Source organism: Bison bison, unplaced genomic scaffold (genome assembly GCF_000754665.1).
Source record: "Bison bison bison isolate TAMUID 2011002044 unplaced genomic scaffold, Bison_UMD1.0 scf7180017864282, whole genome shotgun sequence".
Classification (NCBI taxonomy): domain Eukaryota; kingdom Metazoa; phylum Chordata; class Mammalia; order Artiodactyla; family Bovidae; genus Bison; species Bison bison.
In genome coordinates, this window is record NW_011494854.1 from 1438652 (window position 1) to 1459149 (window position 20498).

At 42.3% G+C, this 20498-nt stretch overlaps 1 protein-coding gene across 1 annotated transcript in view; it reads left to right on the forward strand.

Moving 5' to 3' along the window:
* Window positions 1–20498, forward strand: part of MYO3B (myosin IIIB) — a gene marked incomplete at its 3' end in the record, with an annotated part of 319055 nt that overhangs the window by 263139 nt on the left and 35418 nt on the right. The window contains exons 17-22 of the mRNA XM_010849415.1: window positions 8147–8273; window positions 9036–9246; window positions 10044–10191; window positions 11446–11599; window positions 12805–12893; window positions 14599–14728. Of these exons, the coding sequence (XP_010847717.1) occupies window positions 8147–8273; window positions 9036–9246; window positions 10044–10191; window positions 11446–11599; window positions 12805–12893; window positions 14599–14728 (859 nt within the window). The remainder of the gene's footprint in view (window positions 1–8146; window positions 8274–9035; window positions 9247–10043; window positions 10192–11445; window positions 11600–12804; window positions 12894–14598; window positions 14729–20498) is intronic.

Consider the following 20498-nt stretch of genomic DNA (forward strand, 5'->3'; position numbering starts at 1 on the left):
TAATGGTGGTGTCATCTGCATATCTGAGGTTATTGATATTTCTCCCAGCAATCTTGATTCCAGCTTGTGCTTCCTCCAGCCCCGTGTTTCTCATGATGTACTCTGCCTAGAAGTTAAATAAGCGGGGTCACAATATACAGCCTTGGCATACTCCTTTTCCTATTGGAACCAGTCTGTTGTTCCATGTCCAGTTCTAACTGTTGTTTCCTGACCTGCATATAGGTTTCTCAAGAGGGAGGTCAGGTGGTCTGGTATTCACATCTCTTTCAGAATTTTCCAAGTTTATTGTGATCCACACAGTCAAAGGCTTTGGCATAATCAATAAAGCAGAAATAGATGTTTTTCTGAAACTCTCTTGCTTTTTTGATGATCCAGTGGATGTTGGCAATTTGATCTCTGGTTCCTCTGCCTTTTCTAAAACCAGCTTGAACATCTGAAAGTTCACGGTTCACGTATTGCTGAAGCCTGGCTTGGAGAATTTTGAGCATTACTTTACTAGCGTGTGAGATGAGTGTATTTGCATGGTAGTTTGAGCATTCTTTGGCATCGCCTTTCTTTGTGATTGGAATGAAAACTGACTTTTCTAGTCCTGTGGCCACTGCTGAGTTTTCCAAAAGTAGTTTGACTAAATACAGAAAGACTTAATTGACTGTAGTCAGGAAGCAGATGCTAAACAACTGATGTAACAGAACTTTCTCTTAAGTTTTTCTTAGGGATATTTCTAGACAGAGCTTGAATTGAACTGGTCAATTTAATAAAAATTATGGGCCCTGTCCTTTCTTACAGTGTCACTAATTCCCTGCAGGAAGCCCTTCAATTTTTCCCAAACCCTTAGAGCCAAAAATATCTGAAAGAACCCTTGAACCTAGGTTTATTGTAAAGAAACTTCACTGGTAGAGAGTCTTCCAGTAACAATGAAATCCCTGCGGGCAGCTGGGGCGGGGTTATACCTAAAACCCTGTAATGAACTGTGCTTTTCTAGTCTTATTTTTGGATTAAACCATACTATTTTTGTTTAATATTATGCTTGTCTTACTGGTATATGAATCCAGTTCAGTTCAGTTCAGTTGCTCAGTCATGTCTGACTCTTTGTGACTCCATGAATCACAGCACGCCAGGCCTCCCTGTCCATCACCAACACCTGGAGTTCACCCAAACTCACATCCATCGAGTCGGTGTTGCCATCCAACCATCTCATCCTCTGTCGTCCCCTTCTCCTCCTGCCCCCAATCCCTCCCAGCATCAGGGTCTTTTCCAATGAGTCAACTCTTCGCATGAGGTGGCCAAAGTATTGGAGTTTCAGACTCAGCATCATTCCTTCCAATGAACACCCAGGACTGGTCTGCTTTAGGATGGACTGGTTGGATCTCCTTGCAGTCCAAGGGACTCTCAAGAGTCTTCTCCAACACCACAGTTCAAAAGCATCAATTCTTCGGCGCTCAGCTTTCTTCACATTCCAACTCTCACATCCATACATGACCAATGGAAAAACCATAGCCTTGACTAGACAGACCTTTGTTGGCAAAGTAATGTCTCTGCTTTTCAGTATGCTATCTAGGTTGCTCATAACTTTCCTTCCAAGGAGTAAACGTCTTTTAATTTCATGGCTGAAGTCACCATCTGCAGTGATTTTGGAGCCCAAAAAAATAAAGTCTGACACTGTTTCCACTGTTTCCCCATTTATTTCCCAAGAAGTGATGGGACCAGATGCCATGATATTAGTTTTCTGAATGTTGAGCTTTAAGCCAACTTTTTCACTCTCCTCTTTTACTTTCATCAAGAGGCTTTTCAGTTCCTCTTCACTTTCTGCCATAATGGTGGTGTCATCTGCATATCTGAGGTTATTGATGATTTTCCCAGCAATCTTGATTCCAGCTTGTGCTTCCTCCAGCCCAGCGTTTCTCATGATGTACTCTGCATAGAAGTTAAATAAGCAGAGTCACAATATACAGCCTTGACGTACTCCTTTTCCTATTTGGAACCAGTCTGTTGTTCCATGTCCAGTTCTAACTGTTGCTTCCTGACCTGCATATAGGTTTCTCAAGAGGCAGGTCAGGTGGTCTGGTATTCCCATCTCTTTCAGAATTTTCCACAGTTTATTGTGATCTACACAGTCAAAGGCTTTGGCATAATCAATAAAGCAGAAATAGATGTTTTTCTGGAACTGTCTTGCTTTTTTGATGATCCAGCAGATGTTGGCAATTGATCTCTGGTTCCTCTGCCTTTTCTAAAACCAGCTTGAACATCTGAAAGTTCACAGTTCACATATTCCTGAAGCCTGGCTTCAATGGTATATGAATTACCATAACATATTAAATAAATTGAGTTTTGGGTATGTTTATGTTTAAAAGTACATGAAGGCTTTTCTGGCAGGTTATCTATGAAGGTCAAAATTGGGCATTTATTGCAGATCCCTTGATGAAGAGGTTACAGAGAAGCCTTTGAGATTAGGGAATATTTTTTTCCCTTTCTTCAAAACAGATCATAAATTGGGAGAATACTGCTGAGGATAGACTGGAGGGGTACATATTAAAGTGTTAATTGAGGGTGTTGAGATTTCCAGTGTCTTAATGACAGACAATAGGACTTATCATTGACTTAAAAAAAAAAACTCTTTATTCATGTATGATTGACATGCAAAACAAACATTTTTTTAAACCAACCATTGACTTTAAAGTTATGAATGTTGGGAGCCTCTGAAAAGGAAACTGAGTAAAAAGCCTGTAAGGAAGAATGCCTCTCAGCTGGGCCTAATGCAGAGCTTTGGGCAAAAAAACACACAACTGGTGAAAAACTAAAGACATAAGCTATTTCAAATCCTAAAAGATGATGCTGTGAAAGTGCTGCACTCAATAGGCCAGCAAATCTGGAAAATTCAGCAGTGGCCACAGGACTGGAAAAGGCCAGTTTTCATTCCAGTCCCAAAGAAAGGCAATGCCAAAGAATGCCCAAACTATCACACAATTGCATTCATCTCACACTCTAGCAAAGTAATGCTCAGAATTCTCCAAGCCAGACTTCAACAGTACATGAACCGTGAACTTCTGGATGTTCAAGCTGCATTTAGAAAAGGCAGAGGAACCAGAGATCAAGTTGCCAACATCCTCTGGATCATCAAAAAAGCGAGAAAGTTACAGAAAAACATCTACTTCTGTTTTATTGACTATGCCAAAGCCTTTGACTATGTGGATCACAACAAACTGTGGAAAATTCTAAAAGAGATGTGAATACCAGACCATCTGACCTGCCTCTTGAGAAATCTGTATGCAAGTTAAGAAGCAATTGTTAGAACTGGACATGGAACAACAGCCTGGTTCCAAATCTGGGAAGGAGTACGACAAGGCTGTATATTGTGACCCTGTTTATTTAACTTCTATGCACAGTACATCATGAGAAACGCTGGGCTGGAGGAAGCACAAGCTGGAATCAAGCTTGCTGGGAGAAATATCAATAACCTCAGATATGCAGATGATATGACCCTTCTTGCAGAAAGTAAAGAAGAATTAAAGAGTCTCTTGATGAAGGTGAAAGACAAGAGTGAAAAAGTTGGCTTAAAACTCAGCATTCAGAAAACTAAGATCATAGCATCTGGTCCCATCACTTCATGGCAAATAGATGGGGAAACAGTGCAAACAGTGTCAGAGTTTATTTTGGGGGGCTCCAAAATCACTGCAGATGGTGACTGCTGTCTTGAAATTAAAAGATGCTTGCTCCTTGGAAGGAAAATTATGACCAACCTAGACAGCATACTAAAAAGCAGAGACATTACTTTGCCAACAAAGATCCATCTCGTCAAGGATATGGTTTTTCCAGTGGTCATGTATGGATGTGAGAGTTGGACGATAGAGAAAGCTGAACACTGAAGAATCAATGCTTTTGAACTGTGGTACTGGAGAAGACTCTTGAGAGTCCCTTGGACTGCAAGGAGATCCAACCAGTGAATCCTAAAGGAAATCAGTCCTGAATATTCATTAGAAGGAGCAATGCTGAAGCTGAAACTCCAATCTTTTGGCCACCTGATGCAAAGAACCAACTTATTGGAAAAGACCCTGATGCTGGGAAAGATTGAAGGTGGGATGAGAAGGGCATGACAGAGGATGAGATATTTGGATGGCAGCACCGGCACGATGGACATGAGTTTGAGTGGGCTCCAGGAGTTGGTGATGGACTGGGATGACTGGAGTGCTGCTATCCATGGAGCTGCAAAGAGTCAGACATGACTGAGCAACTGAACTGAACTGAACGGGGAAACCAGGATTCTTCTCAACTTTCCACTTAGCCTCTTCTTTACAGACAGAATATCTGCCTCAGTGGAAGAAGTGTCTTTTGAGAAAAAGAGAAAAAGAAGCCAAGGTCATACATCCTGCATGGGGCTTTGGTAGATAAATACTTTCCCACTTGTGCTGATTGGTGGTGAAACCAAATTCATACTTATCAGCAGTGAACTGGGAAACCTAATTGTAGGAGTTGTTTGTCTTCTTGCTAACTGTTCCTATCCTGAGTGAGCTGACTCCATTTTATGATATAGAAAGTTGGAAATTGGTAAGAAATAAAAAGATAGAGTAGGTAGCTAATCAATCCTAAAGGAAATCAACCCTGAGTACTCATTGGAAGGACTGATGCTGAAGCTAAATCTCCAATACTTTGGCCACCTGATGTGAAGAGCTGACTTATTGGAAAAGACCCTGATGCCGGGAAAGATTGAAGGCAAAAGGAGAAGGGGGCAGCGGAGGATGAGATGGTTAGATTGCATCACTGACTCAATGGACATGAGTTAGCTCAAACTCCGGGAGGTAGTGCAGGACCGGAAGGAAGCCTGGCATGCTGCAGTCCACGGAGTCACAAACAGTTGGACACGATTTAGCAACTGAACAACCATCAATGGCAAGCAGATAGCAAGATTCTTCAGGAAAGGCAGGAATACCAGGCAAGAGGAAATGAGCAAGGTGAGGAAGGTGAAAAGTCCTTCCTAGGCTGGCTATGAAGAGAACAGAAGAGGCATTGGATTGCATATTGGGGGGAGAGGAGTAATCACACAGGTGGACATATCACTGATTGAATTCTACCATTAGATGAATAATGTTTTGACCTAAATACAGGAATGGATGTAGGTTCCTAGGCCAGAAAGGAAGAACTAATTGGCCCAACAGTGGGACTGAAGAGTCAAAGGGAATAGGCTGGAAACTGCACAGGCAGCACTGTAAGGCTAATACCTCCATAACGAGGGGAGCATTGGGCACCCTTTCTCAAGTCCCCTTCTCTGAACCAAGGAAGGAGACCCAATCTGCTTTTAACTTCAGTCTTTTGCTCAGTGCTTGAACCCAAAGTTCAAAGCTGAAATATATAGGTAGTTTTTCTCTTTGAAAGAGGAAATCTCTGAGCGGCATGCTGGAAAGAATATTGTCAAAGACACACAGGGTTAGATGCTGGTCTCGAGGGTGTGGTCCTTGTCATTTCCTTTGTGGATGGTCATCCTAGTGGTGAAATGTCTGGATGCCTTATTTTGGGAGGTTTCATAGCTTGTATGCTTATACATGGTGTGTGTATGTGTGTTATAATTAGAGGAAATATTGAGAGTTTTACATAAGCTCTTGAGATAACTATGTATAGAAATAATAGATATAGAACTCACTGCTGTGGAGTCTCTGTTTTACTCTCTGGGATCTGCTTCTGTGGGGATTCTCTGGATGCATTCTACAAGCCTAACGCTGTATTGATCAAAGTAATGAGGTTCTGTCATGTTAAATCCACGCTAGTCCCAGAAAACCCATTTCGTAGGTGTTCTCCTTAGCCACTCTTAAGTTGTGTGATTAAAACAGTGATTCTTGAAGTCAGAAACATGACATCTTGCCTTTGATTTAGGAGTTTGAAGAACAGTATTTTTCTATCGTGGAAGCCTAGTTTAAAATCCTCATTTGTCTTTGTAGCATTATCAGGTATCCAGCAGATGTCACTATTATGGTCCATGTTCAGTTTTTTGGCTTTACTGAGCAGTGTTTGCAGAAAAGGCTCAATTCAGAGGCAATGCTTTATCAATGGTCTAATGACAGTTTTTATTGGTTTGCTGCTATGTATAGTACTCAATCAAGTGCCCAGCCTGAGTATTTTTAGTCAAAGTACTTTATCTATAAGCATAAGATACAGGGATTTCCTGGCTATATATTTCATTTCTCACCTATAGGAAATGCAAATATTTAAACAAATAATTGTACTTTTTTTTTTTACCATTAATTATTCTTATGTATTCCACCTTCAATATAAAAATAGGACTTAGATCATCACACATCATTTCTATTCTTACCAAATGTGTAGAGTTTTCTTCCCCATACTAACCAGTTCTCCTACAGTTCAGTTCAATTCTGACACTTGTCTACCTCAAGTTAGCTTCAAATTATACAAGTTAGGTGCCTACTCCCACAGGACTGCCCCAACCTCAGATACCAGTTACAACTCCCAAGTTTTCCTATTTCTAATGGACAGCCTGTAAATAGAGAGTTCCCAAGACCCTCCTCTTCAAGTTCAATAATTTGCTAGAAGGATTCATAGAACTCAGGAAAGCAGTTCACTTAATATTCCTGGTTTATTATAAAGGATGCAACCGAGGAACAGACAAGTGGAAGAGATTTATAGGGCAAGGTCTTAGAAGAGGAGGCACCACCTCCTCTTTTCACCTTCATGCGTTTGCCAACCCAGAAGTTCTCCAAACCTGGTCTGTTAGGGGTTTTAGTGGAGGCTCTGTTACCTAGGCATGCCTGATCAAGTCATTGCCTATTGATGATTGATTCGATCTCAAGCCCTGTGCCCTCCTTGAAGTCTGGAGTCCGACTAAGATTTCCAACCCTTTAATCACATTGTTGGTTCCTCTGACAACCAGCACACCCATCCCCCAAGAGTCTCCTCCTTAGCACAAACTCAGATGTGGATGAAAGGGGCTTATTGTGATGAACAAAGGACACCCTTCTTGGCTCTATCTATCACTCAAAAAGTCCTAGAGTTGTAGAAACTCTTGTGTCAGAAATGGGTATGAAGACCAGACGTTTATTTCTTATTGTAGTAAAACATGACAGGTAATTTCTAGTGAGTCTTTCAAAATGCTTTGACCTCATTCATAACTATATACTCTATAATTTAACTTCCGATGTTCTAATGAAACATCAGTGAATGCCCTCCAACTATTTCATATAAGCTATATTCAAGATGATAAGGAAACATCTCTACTCTTGTCTTGAAGAAAGACCCATACTTGAATTTGGGAGCTGGTATTAGCTAGGGTGGCTATGGTTTTTCCTGTGGTCATGTATGCATGTGAGAGTTGGACTGTGAAGAAGGCTGAGCACCAAAGAATTGATGCTTTTGAACTGTGGTATTGGAGAAGACTCTTGAGAGTCCCTTGGACTGCAAGGAGATCCAACCAGTCCATTCTGAAGGAGATCAGCCCTGGGATTTCTTTGGAAGGAATGATGCTAAAGCTGAAACTCCAGTACTTTGGCCACCTCATGCGAAGAGTTGACTCATTGGAAAAGACTCTGATGCTGGGAGGGATTGGGATCAGGAGGAGAAGGGGATGACAGAGGATGAGATGGCTGGATGGCATCACTGACTCGATGGACATGAGTCTGAGTGAACTCCAGGAGTTGGTGATGGACAGGGAGGCCTGGTGTGCTGCGATTCATGGGGTCACAAAGAGTCGGACACGACTGAGCGACTGAACTGAACTGAACTGAAAGGCTAAAAGTGTCTTAAAGAACAAAGAACAGTTCCCTCTAATGTAAGCATTCCAAGGCAAGAGGTTCAGACTGTAGAACATCTCTGTTCCATCAAGTCGTTGGCCTCAGGCATTCTAATCGATGGCATGATTTAAGGTGGTTTTGGGAGTTCCATCCAGCAGTAAGGGAAAAAAAGTCTTGAAGGAGGCATGCTCCCTTCTATAAGGAAAGCCCAGAAATGGCCCACCTCATTCTGCCTGTTCCTTTGTTAAGAATTTAGTTACATGGCCTAACTGCAAGGAAGGCTTGGACATTGTTTGTATGCCCAGGACAGTGGGGTGGAGATGGATGTGGGTGGACTAGTGGTTTCTACCACAGTGCTGGTAAGTTTATTGGTTTGATTGGCAATGACCAAACATGATTCTTGATGTCCTTTTCAGGAGGTGCACTCAGTGTACAGTATATTATCTGGGATTTTGAATATTGGAAACATTGAGTTTGCAGCTATTTCCTCTCAGCATCAAACTGACAAAAGTGAGGTGCCCAATGCAGAAGCCTTGGAAAATGGTAATTATTTGATTCGTGTGCATTGTGTTGCCAAATACTTTTACTTGGGTAGTTTTTCAAGACTCGAAGATATAATGTGCTGGTCCTTAACTGTCTCTGGGTGTTTTCACTAACCAGTATTTCCCAGAGAATATCTTGTAGAACATCAGCGTTCATAAGTGGCAAGTACGTAGACATTCTTCTGAAAAGTCCATGGCAGGTAACTTTGGGCAGTGATTCTCACCAGTGGCTGCTTTTAAAAATCATCTACAAATTTTTGGAAAAGATATGAGAGGTTGGACCTCACTCTGAATTCACTGAATCATTATCTGGAGGGGATAACACATGCACCTATTTATTTTAAAATTTCCACAAGTAATAATAGTGGCACAAAGAATAAGATTCCTGAGTTAGAAAAAAAAATTACTTAAATAACATCTCTTGTGTTAAACTGTAGCACTTAACTATGCTAATGTGCTTTGTGATTTTCTGAGAGCAGACTATAGTCTTCAACAGTTGCTCCAGCTAATTTTGTCAAAGACCATCTCCTTCCACATTTTTTTCATCTAACACATGTAAAGAGCTTTCAAAACTGTTTGGGAGGCACTGCATTAGTCTAGGTTCTTCTTGGGGTTCAGGGCCCCACATGTTTATCCTTGGCTCTGAAGTTCTGCAGATAGAGCCTGGCACATGGCTGATGTTGAATGAATGCTGGCTAACTGGCTGGCTGGCTGGACAGTGGATGTCTACCTCCTCCAGCATTATCCTCACCCTCTCTTCTAGCTGCCTCGGTTCTCTGCATCAGCCCTGAAGAGCTCCAGGAGGCTCTCACCTCACACTGTGTGGTCACTCGGGGTGAGACCATCATCCGCGCCAACACTGTGGACAGGGCCTCGGACGTCAGAGACGCCATGTCGAAAGGCCTGTACGGGAGGCTTTTCAGCTGGATTGTAAATCGCATCAACACGCTCCTGCAGCCAGACAAAAACATATGGCAAGTTCCCCGACGGGCAGAGACCTTGAGGAGGGCTGTCATTGACCCCAGTGTCTCCTAGAATTTCCAAGAGGAAGCATTTGGTCTTCTCTTGGGTTTTCTTTAATGAAGATCTCAGGGCATCTCCTTTAAAAGATGGTGTATTTACACCGGAGAGGTTCATGATTACAGAGCCACTGCATTATGGTGTTTAAAAGAACAAGCTTAGCTGGGAGCTGGGCAAACTGGGTTTGCATCCGGACTCCATAGCTTCATCTGTGCACATCCTAAGTCATAGTTTCCTCATCTGTAAAATGAGAATAACATCCTCCTCCTGCTGCTGTTTTTAGAATCAACTGAGACATTTCATGAGAAGTGTTAAAGCACAGAAATCTCACAGTATTGCTACTTCTACAGCTTTATCTGTGCTAAGCATTAGTGTTTTCTAGATTGTGGAGGAACTGACAGTATCAAATTCTAGAGTCTTCTTCTAACTAAGCCTTGTGGGTGAGAAAGTAGAAGAATAAATGAGCAGCAGTTCCAACCCCTTCAAATAGGGTGGCTCCTCTTTAATCTCTCTATAGATGGAGTTTCTGAGGAAAATTTGAAATTTTGCTGCTTAAAATAAGAGAAGTTGGAGGTACTGTTGAAAGGCTTAGGAAACCAACTGTTTAACACAGAGACTGTTCCTTTCTGAAAGGCGGCAGGATGCCGCTTGCCCTGAGTAGCTACATGTGTAGATAAAAATGTAGTCAGTCTCACTGCCCTGAGACTGCTGTTTCCTTCTCTAAAAGGTTTTATTCTTCTCTCTCATGCAGTACTGCAGACGATGGTATGAATGTGGGGATCTTGGACATTTTTGGATTCGAAAACTTTCAGAGAAATTCATTTGAGCAGCTCTGCATAAACATCGCCAATGAGCAAATTCAGTACTATTTCAATCAGCATGTTTTTGCTCTCGAGCAGGTAACAGTGAACTCTGAAGGCCCTGGACCTGGTGGGGAACGTGCCTGCAGGCTGCCCAGAGTTTGAAGCAGAAACCTTGTTAGTGAGGTTAACAGGTCAAAGACTCCAAAGAAAAACCACTGATGAGGCAGTCCTGTCAAAATAACTCGACAATCTAAATGTAGTTTGATAAAAAGAGGTCTTGATTTCTGTGGAAAGGTACATTTCCTCCCTTGAGTGAAGCTGATGACAAGCCAATTATTTAAATGCTGTTTCCAAACTGATTCATATGCATTGCCCAAAATGCTGCATTCTCTTCTGCTTTATTTAACTAAAAATATTTGTGATCACGTCCCAAATGATACCGGATGATCTGGAACTCAGGATAAGGTTCTTGGTTTCCAACTCTCTCACTGACCATATGAATCCCCTGTCTCCTGCATATTAGACCCCACCAGAAGTGGATTGGTATCTTCAGCGAGGAGTAAGATACGTTCTTGGTTTTCTCAACATGGAAATCTTGCCCCCATGAGTCTAATGGCAAATAAAACAGGATGTAAAGCTAGCGGACCCAAGGTCTGGGGCCCTTATCCTCCACCTTGACCTGAACCCAACCCCAAGACTCTCCTGTATGAAGAGAGAGTATATAGTTGTAAAAACTAAACATTCTGACCAAACTCCTTGTTTTAATGCAAGAGCAAGGAACCCATTAAACTGCTAGGTTAGATAAAGACAAAGTCATGGACTAAAAACACCGATATTGGTTTTATCATGGAAACTGGACAAATCCACAATGCACTCCTCCCCCACCCATCTTGTACAAAACAGACCTTGTTTCAATCCAGTTTACTTCCATTTATTTTCCCAGGAAATCTGGAGTTCTTTTTAGTTTTTTTTTTAGTTCAAGATGATTCCTTTGCAGAAGACAGAAATCTGCTTTCCTCCTGGTTTCAACCAAACTTGTCACCAGAATAAAAAATTTTCAGCTTCCCTTCCTTTCTACATCAGCTTCTCAATTTAAGTTACCAAGTACATGTCTGAGAGACAGAGAGAGACAGAGAGCCAAGGTTCTGTTGCCAACCTTACCACCTGCCATAGGCTCCCTATAGGTCAGTCTTAAATCCTGAGCTTCAACAGTGCTGGATGCAGAAAAGCCTTGTCCTACTCACATAAAACAGACCCTGTTCAGTGTTGCCAGACAGAGAAAGTGCATGCAGCCTGGTGGTACCTAGGCCAGTACTGGGCTGGAGTGATTCACGATCCATTCCCTTCCAGATGGAGTATCAGAACGAGGGCATTGACGCTACCCCCGTGGAGTACGAGGACAATCGCCCCCTCCTGGATATGTTCCTCCAGAAACCCCTGGGACTGCTTGCGCTTCTGGATGAGGAAAGCCGGTTTCCTCAGGCAACGGACCAGACCCTAGTTGGTAGGTACCTTTTAGAAAAGGCATACTTATGTGCAGAAGAGAACTTGGCTTTTTGGCTCATATCATCAAATGGTTTATGGAATCCTTCCTGTGTATTTTGGCTACCTGGTGATTGTGAAAATAGAGACTCTGCTTTTAATAAATTGAAATATTCAGAACACATCCTGGTAGGATTTGTGTGTTAAAGCAAACCCATCACCATTTCTCAAACTCTCCTCACTTTCCTGTTCCTGTAAAGCAAATTACCTTTACCCTATGTCAGTATCATTTTTACACCTTCTGTTCCCCTTATTTTCCATGACCAACACTTGATTCCCCTCCTTTTTCATGCCCTTCTCTCATATCTCTATCTGGACCTCCAGCCATTTTTAGTACAACCTTGTATAGAAGCCCTGCTGATGTTCTGGCTTCCTGGCTCATATTTTATGCAGGACATCCCACCTAATACAGTTTTTGTAAAGCTACCTTTTCATTAAATTACCACTGTCTGTGGAGTGATGGTAAAACATCTCCTTCTAGCATTTGGAGTCCTCTGTACTTACCCCCATACCTCTCCATCTCCTCCTGCTCATCAGTCTTCAGCGTTGCGTGTGACCCATCTCTCACTCTGTGAGATCCTTGGGCAACAAAGTCCGACCGCTGCATCCCTTTACTGCTTAGCACTGTTCCTCACACAGAGTAGGCCATCCTTGACCACAGCAGCAACATTATCTGGAGAGGGATGGAGAGGAAGTTTCGAGCCTTTTTCCCAGATGGAAAATTGATTTGTGGAAGAGATTCGCTTCTAGGAGTTGAGAGTGCCACCTTTGACTTCCTTTTAGCTATAAAATTGTCGCAAGTTGTCAAGAGGAATATAAACCAGGATTATTTGCCTTCCATGGAATATCTTCATGGTTCTAAAGCTAATTGGTTGGTTTTCTGGTGTCATCAGTGTTTATTCTTGGAGTTCTCAGAGAAGAACATGGTATCATCGAGATCAGCTTGACACAAAAGACAACATGAAACAGCTAGATGAGAACTTGAATGTAAATGCCCATCATGTAGGGGGGTGGGGAGGGGATCTTTCTCCATCACTGTACAAATAAGAATAATTTCAGGCTACTCTGAAGTTCCTTATTCTGAGTCGTCATGATTTGAGGAGCGTATTTTTGTCTAAAGGACCAAAGAGTTCCCATTGTAACTTTTAAACATGAAAATCCACACAGATAAATTTGAAGATAATCTTCGATGCAAATACTTCTGGAGGCCCAAAGGAATGGAGCTGTGCTTTGGCATTCAGCACTATGCTGGAAAGGTGAGTTATTAAATCTGAATTTTGACAAGGAACAAGGGTCCACAGTACTCTGTTTGTGGCATTCATGAAATTGCTTGCAGATTTCTTTCTCCTTTTAATTCTTCTTGAATACCTAATCATAATTCTTAAATCTTCTCAGTGGTATTGCTCATGGAAAGTAGCCCCTGGCAAAAAAGCAATTTCTCACTGGGGTGGCCCACAGAGCTGCCATCTGCTTCTCACCTGAGGTTTGGCCTAGAAGTGACAGCTCTCCAGGGAGAAAACATGATGGCTTTTGCAGCGTTTAGTGGTGAATGCTCACATTCAAAAGTAATTTGGAGATGTGTAGGCAATGAAGGAGGGTTAATATCACAGTGGGGCTCAATTTTTAGCACTTTGTAGCACAAGCATATGTCTACAGGGCACCAAAAGTGTCTAGATAAAAAGGGGGGGAAATTCACTTCATCATCCAGATGTTAAGGTTTTACAACATTAACTGAAATTTTCACTTTTCATCCATTATTCTTCAGTCTCAGTTTCAAGTTCCTGAACGAGGTTAGTGAGTGATTCAGGAAATCCCCTCCTCCTGTAGCCAACAATTCATTGCTCATGTTACTCTCTAAGGAGCCATGTGAATTATGGCTAATTGGTTCCGGCAGGGTCTGCTGAGGCCCTGGGCCCAGAAAATGGGTAGGAGTTCAATAAAAGGCATTCTGGGTTATATTGTTGATTTAAGATTTGTTGAAATTATTTTTCACATTCATATTATGGCATGGAAATTAATTTTGCCTGACTGCATGTTGTTTGAAAGGCAATTTAATGTAAGTGAAGAGATTGTTTTTGTCTTCACATAATACATGACAGCATCTATCTTGGATCTTGGCTAGAAATTGCAATCCAGTTTTCCCTCCTAAAAACTTCATTTACCCTAGTGTTGGAGGCTGACTGCACAAGACATCCACCCTGATCCCCGGTCCCCATTCTTCTCCTCTCTCCTGCCTTCCATTCTCGTCCCCTTCTTTGCACCTCTCTTCCCATCTCTGTCCTTTTACACCTATTTTCTAACTACCACTCTTCTTCCCTCTTGTTCTTTCTTAATTTTAAAAGGAAAAAGAAAAGATCTTTTTCCTTCTGGGCTCTGTGTCCTTTCTTGAATTCATTTCTTTGGAGCATCCCTTAAAAAGTCTCTGATCTAAATGTCCTTTGCCCTGAGAACCAAGAATGCTCAGAGCCCCTGAGCCACCACTCAGGTGCCACAAGCACCTTGGGAAGCAGCGAGGGTGAAATGTGTATAGGCATGGAGCCAATCTGCCCGGGCTGGGATGCCTGCCCACCCTGGTGACATGTGTGGCCGTGGCCACATGATTCAGCCTCTCTCTAAGCTTCTGTTTGCCCACAGTGAAATGGAGGCAATAGCAGTGTTAACCTCATCAGATGGATGCTTCTCATATTGTGAGTGGCCAATATAATTATTCTGAAGTGATTTATCTTTGATAGGACTCTCTTCATCAAAGAATAGTTGAACAAGGAGTTAAGATAAACTGGCCTCTCAAAAATTTCAATTGTCCCCCTTATCTGGTGGCCTAGGTTTAAAAGCATGGCTATGTAAAGATGAATTCTATACAGAGATCGATTAATGACTGACCTCAGGCAATGCCAGTGTTGCCTGGCAACACTGTGATGGGGACAGTATTGGCTCACTTGTGATTTGCTCTTTATGTTGCAGGTATTATATGATGCTTCTGGGGTTCTTGAGAAAAACAGAGACACTCTCCCTGCTGATGTGGTGGTCATACTGAGGGCATCAGAAAACCAGCTTCTCCAGCAACTCTTCTCAATCCCTTTGACTAAAACAGGTACTGGAGGGACTTCCCTGGTGGTCCAGTGGTTGGGACACCATGATGCCACTGGTCAGGGAACTAAGATCCTTCATGCAATGTGGCATGACCACAAAGAATAAATTAAAAATTTTAAAAAGACAACAATCAACAACAACAAAAAACTGGGTACTTGTAACGTCTCTGACAGCCCTAGGCCTGCCTCATGCTTCTACAAGCCTTGCTGGGGTTTTCTCGTTCATGTCTAAATATCACCAGGGCAGTGCTACTAACATTTTGAAATTTGAGCAGGGGTAAAAGTCTATTCACCTGAGTTCAAGAAAAAGAAAGTGATTATTTCTTTTGCATTTAACTGCACAGCATCAGCCTATATATACATGTGTGTACACACGCACTTTCCATAGCATCAGTTTTTAGACTTCTCATTTTCTCTGCATGATTCCTTTCATTCTTCCATTTATAGAAGTGCATGTTGGGACTTTCCTGGCAGTGCAGTGGTCAGGGCTCCATGCTTCTCCTGCAGTGGGCACGGGTTTGATCCCTGGGTAGGGAACTATAATCCTGCAAGCCACATTGTGTGGCCAATAAAAAAAATAAAAATAAAAACATGTATTATTATGCACTCAGTCACTCAGTCATGTCCAACTCTTTGCGACCCCATGGACCATAGCCGTCTAGGCTCCCTTATCCATGGACTTCTCCAGGCAAGAATACTGGAGTGGGTTGCCATGCCCTCCTCCAAGGGATCTTCCTGACACAGGATTTGAACCTATGTCTCTTATGTCTCCTGCATTGGCAGGCGGATTCTTTACCACTAGCGCCACCAGGGAAGCCCATAGTTTATATTATCATAAGTAAGTAAGTGTTAGTCGCTCAGTCATGCCCGACTCTTTGTGACCCCATGGACTGCAGCCCACCAGGCTCCTCTGTCCATGAGATTTTCCAGGCAAGAGTACTGGAGTGGGGTGCCATTGGTTCATGCTAAATGCTTTAGGATGGTCTTGGTTTACCTAGAATTATTGAGAAGATTATTTCTATTTATGTATGATTTCAAGTAATGGGACTGGGGCCAATCAGAGTCATCCAGTCAGGCAGTCCTGAAAAGTTACCTGGTCCAACTTCCCACTTAGTCATCGACTAAGCCCACCACTGTTTCTAACCAACTTGGAACAGATGTGTCAGTGGCCTATATTCACAGCCTTTGTCTCCTTAGAGTCAGCTTCTGTGTAGTTGTTAAGTCGGGCCTCAGTCAGGATTAGGAGGCCAAAAGATGGACCATCCTAGTCTTTACTGTTTTACCCAATGGGTTCTAACTGGGTCACGCGCCTTTGATTTATCTGGGATTCTGCTGCTGTTGGCTGGGCAACAGACTTGAGCTTCCCATAGCTCTCCTCTCAAGGGCCTTATGTTTTTGAGGCTATGTCTGGAAACAGCTACTTTTAAAAAAGGAGGCAGAGAACTTCTTTAACATTGTTCATAATTTCTTTTTCTTTTCGTGTCCCTTGTCTGATCATTGGCATTGTGTCTAGCTCGGAGCCTATGCAAGCTAAAAGAGAGTGGTTGCCAGGTCTGAATTTTAGCAACGTGCGCAGGAAAGAAAAGCTTACTTAAGAAAAAAGTCACAGTCTACAACCTTTGCTTCATCTTTACTTTGAAACCAGCTTTTAACTTTTTTTAAACATGCTCCCTTAAGAATAGTAGAGTGCCCCCCCGAAGGCTGCCCTCCAGCTTCTTCTCCAGACCTCCCTTGGAAACAGCCAGGATTTGGTTTTATTATCAACTTCTGGGCGAGTGGGCAGCTGTGGGCTGAGCTGGGGCTCGCTCACCAGAGACTGAGGGGTATGCTCACTAGGTGACTCTGCAGAGTCAAAGAGGCAGCCATTTTTTAATAGGAGACATCCTCTTTGAAATAAAATATATCCAAGTGACTTGTTAGCTAGCATTTATACCCTCCTGTATATAAGAGTAATGACTTGTCAAATCCATTGACAATTTTGGAATTTCAAATTTTTCAATCTTTGGCAAAATAAAAACAAGTTCAAGTCTTGGCCACTGGGTGGCACTGTGCCAGAAGTCATGCTCTGCAGCAGCCACTGCTGCCCGTGATCGCCTAAAAGCTGGGGAGGAACAAAAACAAAGAGATATCCTCTGCTTCTTTTTGCTTTTCTCTGAAACAACTTTCCTCCTGTCTTATAACCTTCTGAATCTTGCCTTGAAACTGCGCCCTACACCACCTGGAGGAAACAAAAGAGAGAACTGAGACGAGAAAAAACATGTTTTCCTGACAAGCTTCCTTGTATTCTTGAGTTGTATATTATGCATAATAATTTCTTTTGAAATCCTTAGCTTTGCTTTTCTCCACATTTTGAGTATAATTATGAAAACTTTAGTAAGCACGATTCTGTTTTCTTTTTCTGAAATTATTCATGGAAAAAATACCTTCAATCAACAAACATTCATTGAAGAGTTGCTAAAAAACAAGGCACTGTATAGGCAGTAAATTGGAATATAATGTGGCTTTGCCCTAAAAGCAACTGGAACTTTCTTTTACCTTCACTTTCTACCTAGAATTGAGCACTAATTTATCTCATTATGACAATATTTGCTTTCAAATCTCAGTTTTAAAGAGATTGTATATCCTCTGTTGAAAGTCTGAACGTTAATTAAGCTTCTAAAGTTTAAAAGTGTCACATTCTATACTTTTTGGTTGTACTATATTACATCCCTTGAAAGTAGAAAAACCCAACTGGACAGAAAAGGTTGTATTGTGTTTGCTAAAAATACAAACGCTTATTTCCAGCACATACCCTTTAGGAAGGGCAGTGTGGCTGTCCATCTCAGCATTGGGGCTGGAAGCGAGATCCCACACATCCTAGCATTTTGCAAGAGAATACATATGTGTTAGTCGTTCAGTCGTGTCTGACTCTTTGAACCCCATGGACTGTAGCTTACCAGGCTCCTCTATTCATGGAATTTTCCAGGCAAGAATACTAGAGTGGTTTGCTATTCCCTTCTCCAGAGGATCTTCCTGACCCAGGAATCAAACCTGGGTCCCTCACATTGTAGGCAGATTCTTTACTGATGGAGCTACCAGGGAGCTTCCTTTGCAAGAAAATATGCTAGTATCTTCAGTGCGTGAGAAACTATTTTCTTGGTCATTTAAATTTTTATTTATCCTGCTTGAAACACTTAAAGGGGGCATTAGTTCAACGAGCATAGATATTATGGGCAATTACTTTACGAATTTCTTTTAGGGGATGAACTACAGAGAGGAAGGAGAAAGGTCAAAGATTGGAAGCCTTGGAGGCTATTAACCCCAAACTTTAAAAAGAGGTCCAGCGTTTGGCTCCTCAGTTTCAAGAATAGAGACTGCCAAGGGGAGTTTGGCAATACTCTGGTTCCTGGTCTTGGTGATGACTACATGGATATTGGCTTTATAATATACATTATGCTGTACGTTTATATTTTGGATACTTTTTTACACATGCAATCAATTTCATAATAATACTTGTTTCCCCCAAAGGATAGAGAAAGTGAAAGTGAAGTCGCTCAGTCGTGTCCAACTCTTTGGGACCCCGTGGACTATAGCCTACCAGGCTTCTCCGTCCATGGGATTCTCCAGGCAAGAATACTGGAGTGGGTTACCATTTCCTTCTCCAGGGGATCTTCCCGACCCAGAGATCCAACCTGGGTTTCCCGCATTGTAGGCAGATGCTTTAACCTCTGAGCCAAGAGATGGTATCTTAAAATGCCTCCTCTCCCAGGACTGCTGGGCGGGTGACAATCCCTTCATTAGTGTATTTCAAACAGAAGTATCAGCACTTGGTTTAATCTCTTATCAAGGTTAAGAGGATTAACCTCTGGGTGTGTTTGTGTAAAACTATAATATAAAATCAGAGAGAGTACTCCAGTTGGCATTTTCCTTTCTCCTGCACCTACCTTCCTGTTCACTGAAAAGGTTATAAAACATGGAGCATGAGATCATGAGGTTCAGGGTCCTCAGCTCCTCCCAGGTTGCTGCAGTGCCCTTCCCAGCAGCTGTTTCTGTGGGCACCCAGCTGTGCCTGGTGTGGAATCACCTCTGCCTGATGGGTGCCTTCTCGTTCTGAGATGCCCAGTGACCATCAGATAAACAGGCAGCTATAGTCAGTAAGGATCCTCTCTCTTCCCCTCTTTGCTTTTGCAACCACTCTTTGGCCACTTCAGACGTGATAAAATTTTCTTTGTAATCCTTCCTTTTGATAAGAAATTCTCTGAAGACTTTATATGTGAAAATTTGTTGTGGCAGCAACACTGCTTTCCAACCCTTCAGCTGGGACTTTTCAAACTAATGATCCAGGTAGAAAAACATTAAAAGGAAAGATGTTATAACATGGTTTCATGGCCTATTTTCCTGTTTGGGGAATATTCCACTTGCTACAAGTAAACTAGAGAAAAGTTCAAAAGGCTCAGGGGAGGAAAGAGAAGAGGAGGTTTCAAAAAGAACTTGAAAAATCCATTTCTGTCTTTGAATCATGAATTTTGATTTTCAAATGGGAGTTTGGGGTTTTAAAAGAATTAGGAACTTTGGAGAAGCTAGGGGAAAAAAAAAAAAAAAAAACAAGAGTAAAACTAGAGAGTTATTCTCTGAGCCTCAGAGTCTGGTTTTGCTTCAAAATCTGGAACTGAGTTTTTTTATACTGTTGCCTTCTCTCTGAGGCTTCTGAGGTTTCCTCTCTTGGAATATGCAAGTAAAAATCAATGGTAAATTCTATCTTGACTTCATTGGCTCCCCTTATAATTTGGAGAGGGGACAAGACGAGCCCCCCCATTGTATCTGCAGAGCTTTGTAATACCCTGCTGAAATCCTTGCTGTGAATTGCCTGATCCTGATTCTGTAACTCCCCAAATTAACAGCATTAAGCTCGTAAGGGGACGCCTTTTTGTAACCATCTCTCAGAGTTCTCATTTTCCACTTCTGGCTCTTTTTCCATTCTGTCAGTTCAGCGTATGAGTCTGGCAAGATGAGCTGACTCTAGGTGACAAAGTTCCAAGTCACAGACGTGGACAGTGCTTGGCCCTTCCTGAAATGGAGGAAGGCCCGAATAAGCCAACCCTGTTCGGGAGCCCTGCTGACTCATTTCCTCCTCGAACAGAGACCTGCCTTTTTCTTCTAATTTGGGAGTGCATCTCAGTCAACCGATAATATATATTTATCATCTTTCTATTAATAGATATGGTGCTATGCATAGGTGCTTTTTAGAAGGAATAAAAGAAAATCCCAGCCAGAATAGGCTGACAGAGAAAGAGTGCTAAGTCCTAAAATGTATAAAGGATGCACAACATCCTGTGTGCAGCAATAAATGGGGGGGGGGGCATATAGGCACTGTATCTATACAGGTAAAAATAGAAGGAAAAGTCATGGAAATATCATGAGTCAGAGTAGGGAAAGAATTCTCTTAACTAAGAAAGGCTTCTTGGAAGAGATTTTTTTTCCCCCCAATAGACTAGAGAAAATTGAACAGTCTGGTGTAATGAGGCATTCTGCACCAGGGTGTACAGCCCTGGAAATGAGGGGAGGTGGCGGGGGGTGAATAAGTGAACAGGACAAAGAGGAAAGGACTCGGGGCAGAGAGAGAAGTGAAATGAAGCAAAAGTTGCTCAGTTGTGTCCAGGCCAGAATACCGGAGTGGGTAGCTGTTCCCTTCTCCAGGGGATCTTCCCAACCCTGGGATCGAACCCAGGTCTCCCGCATTGCAGGTGGATTCTTTACCAGCTGAGCCAACAGGGAAGGGGAAGCAAATGGAAG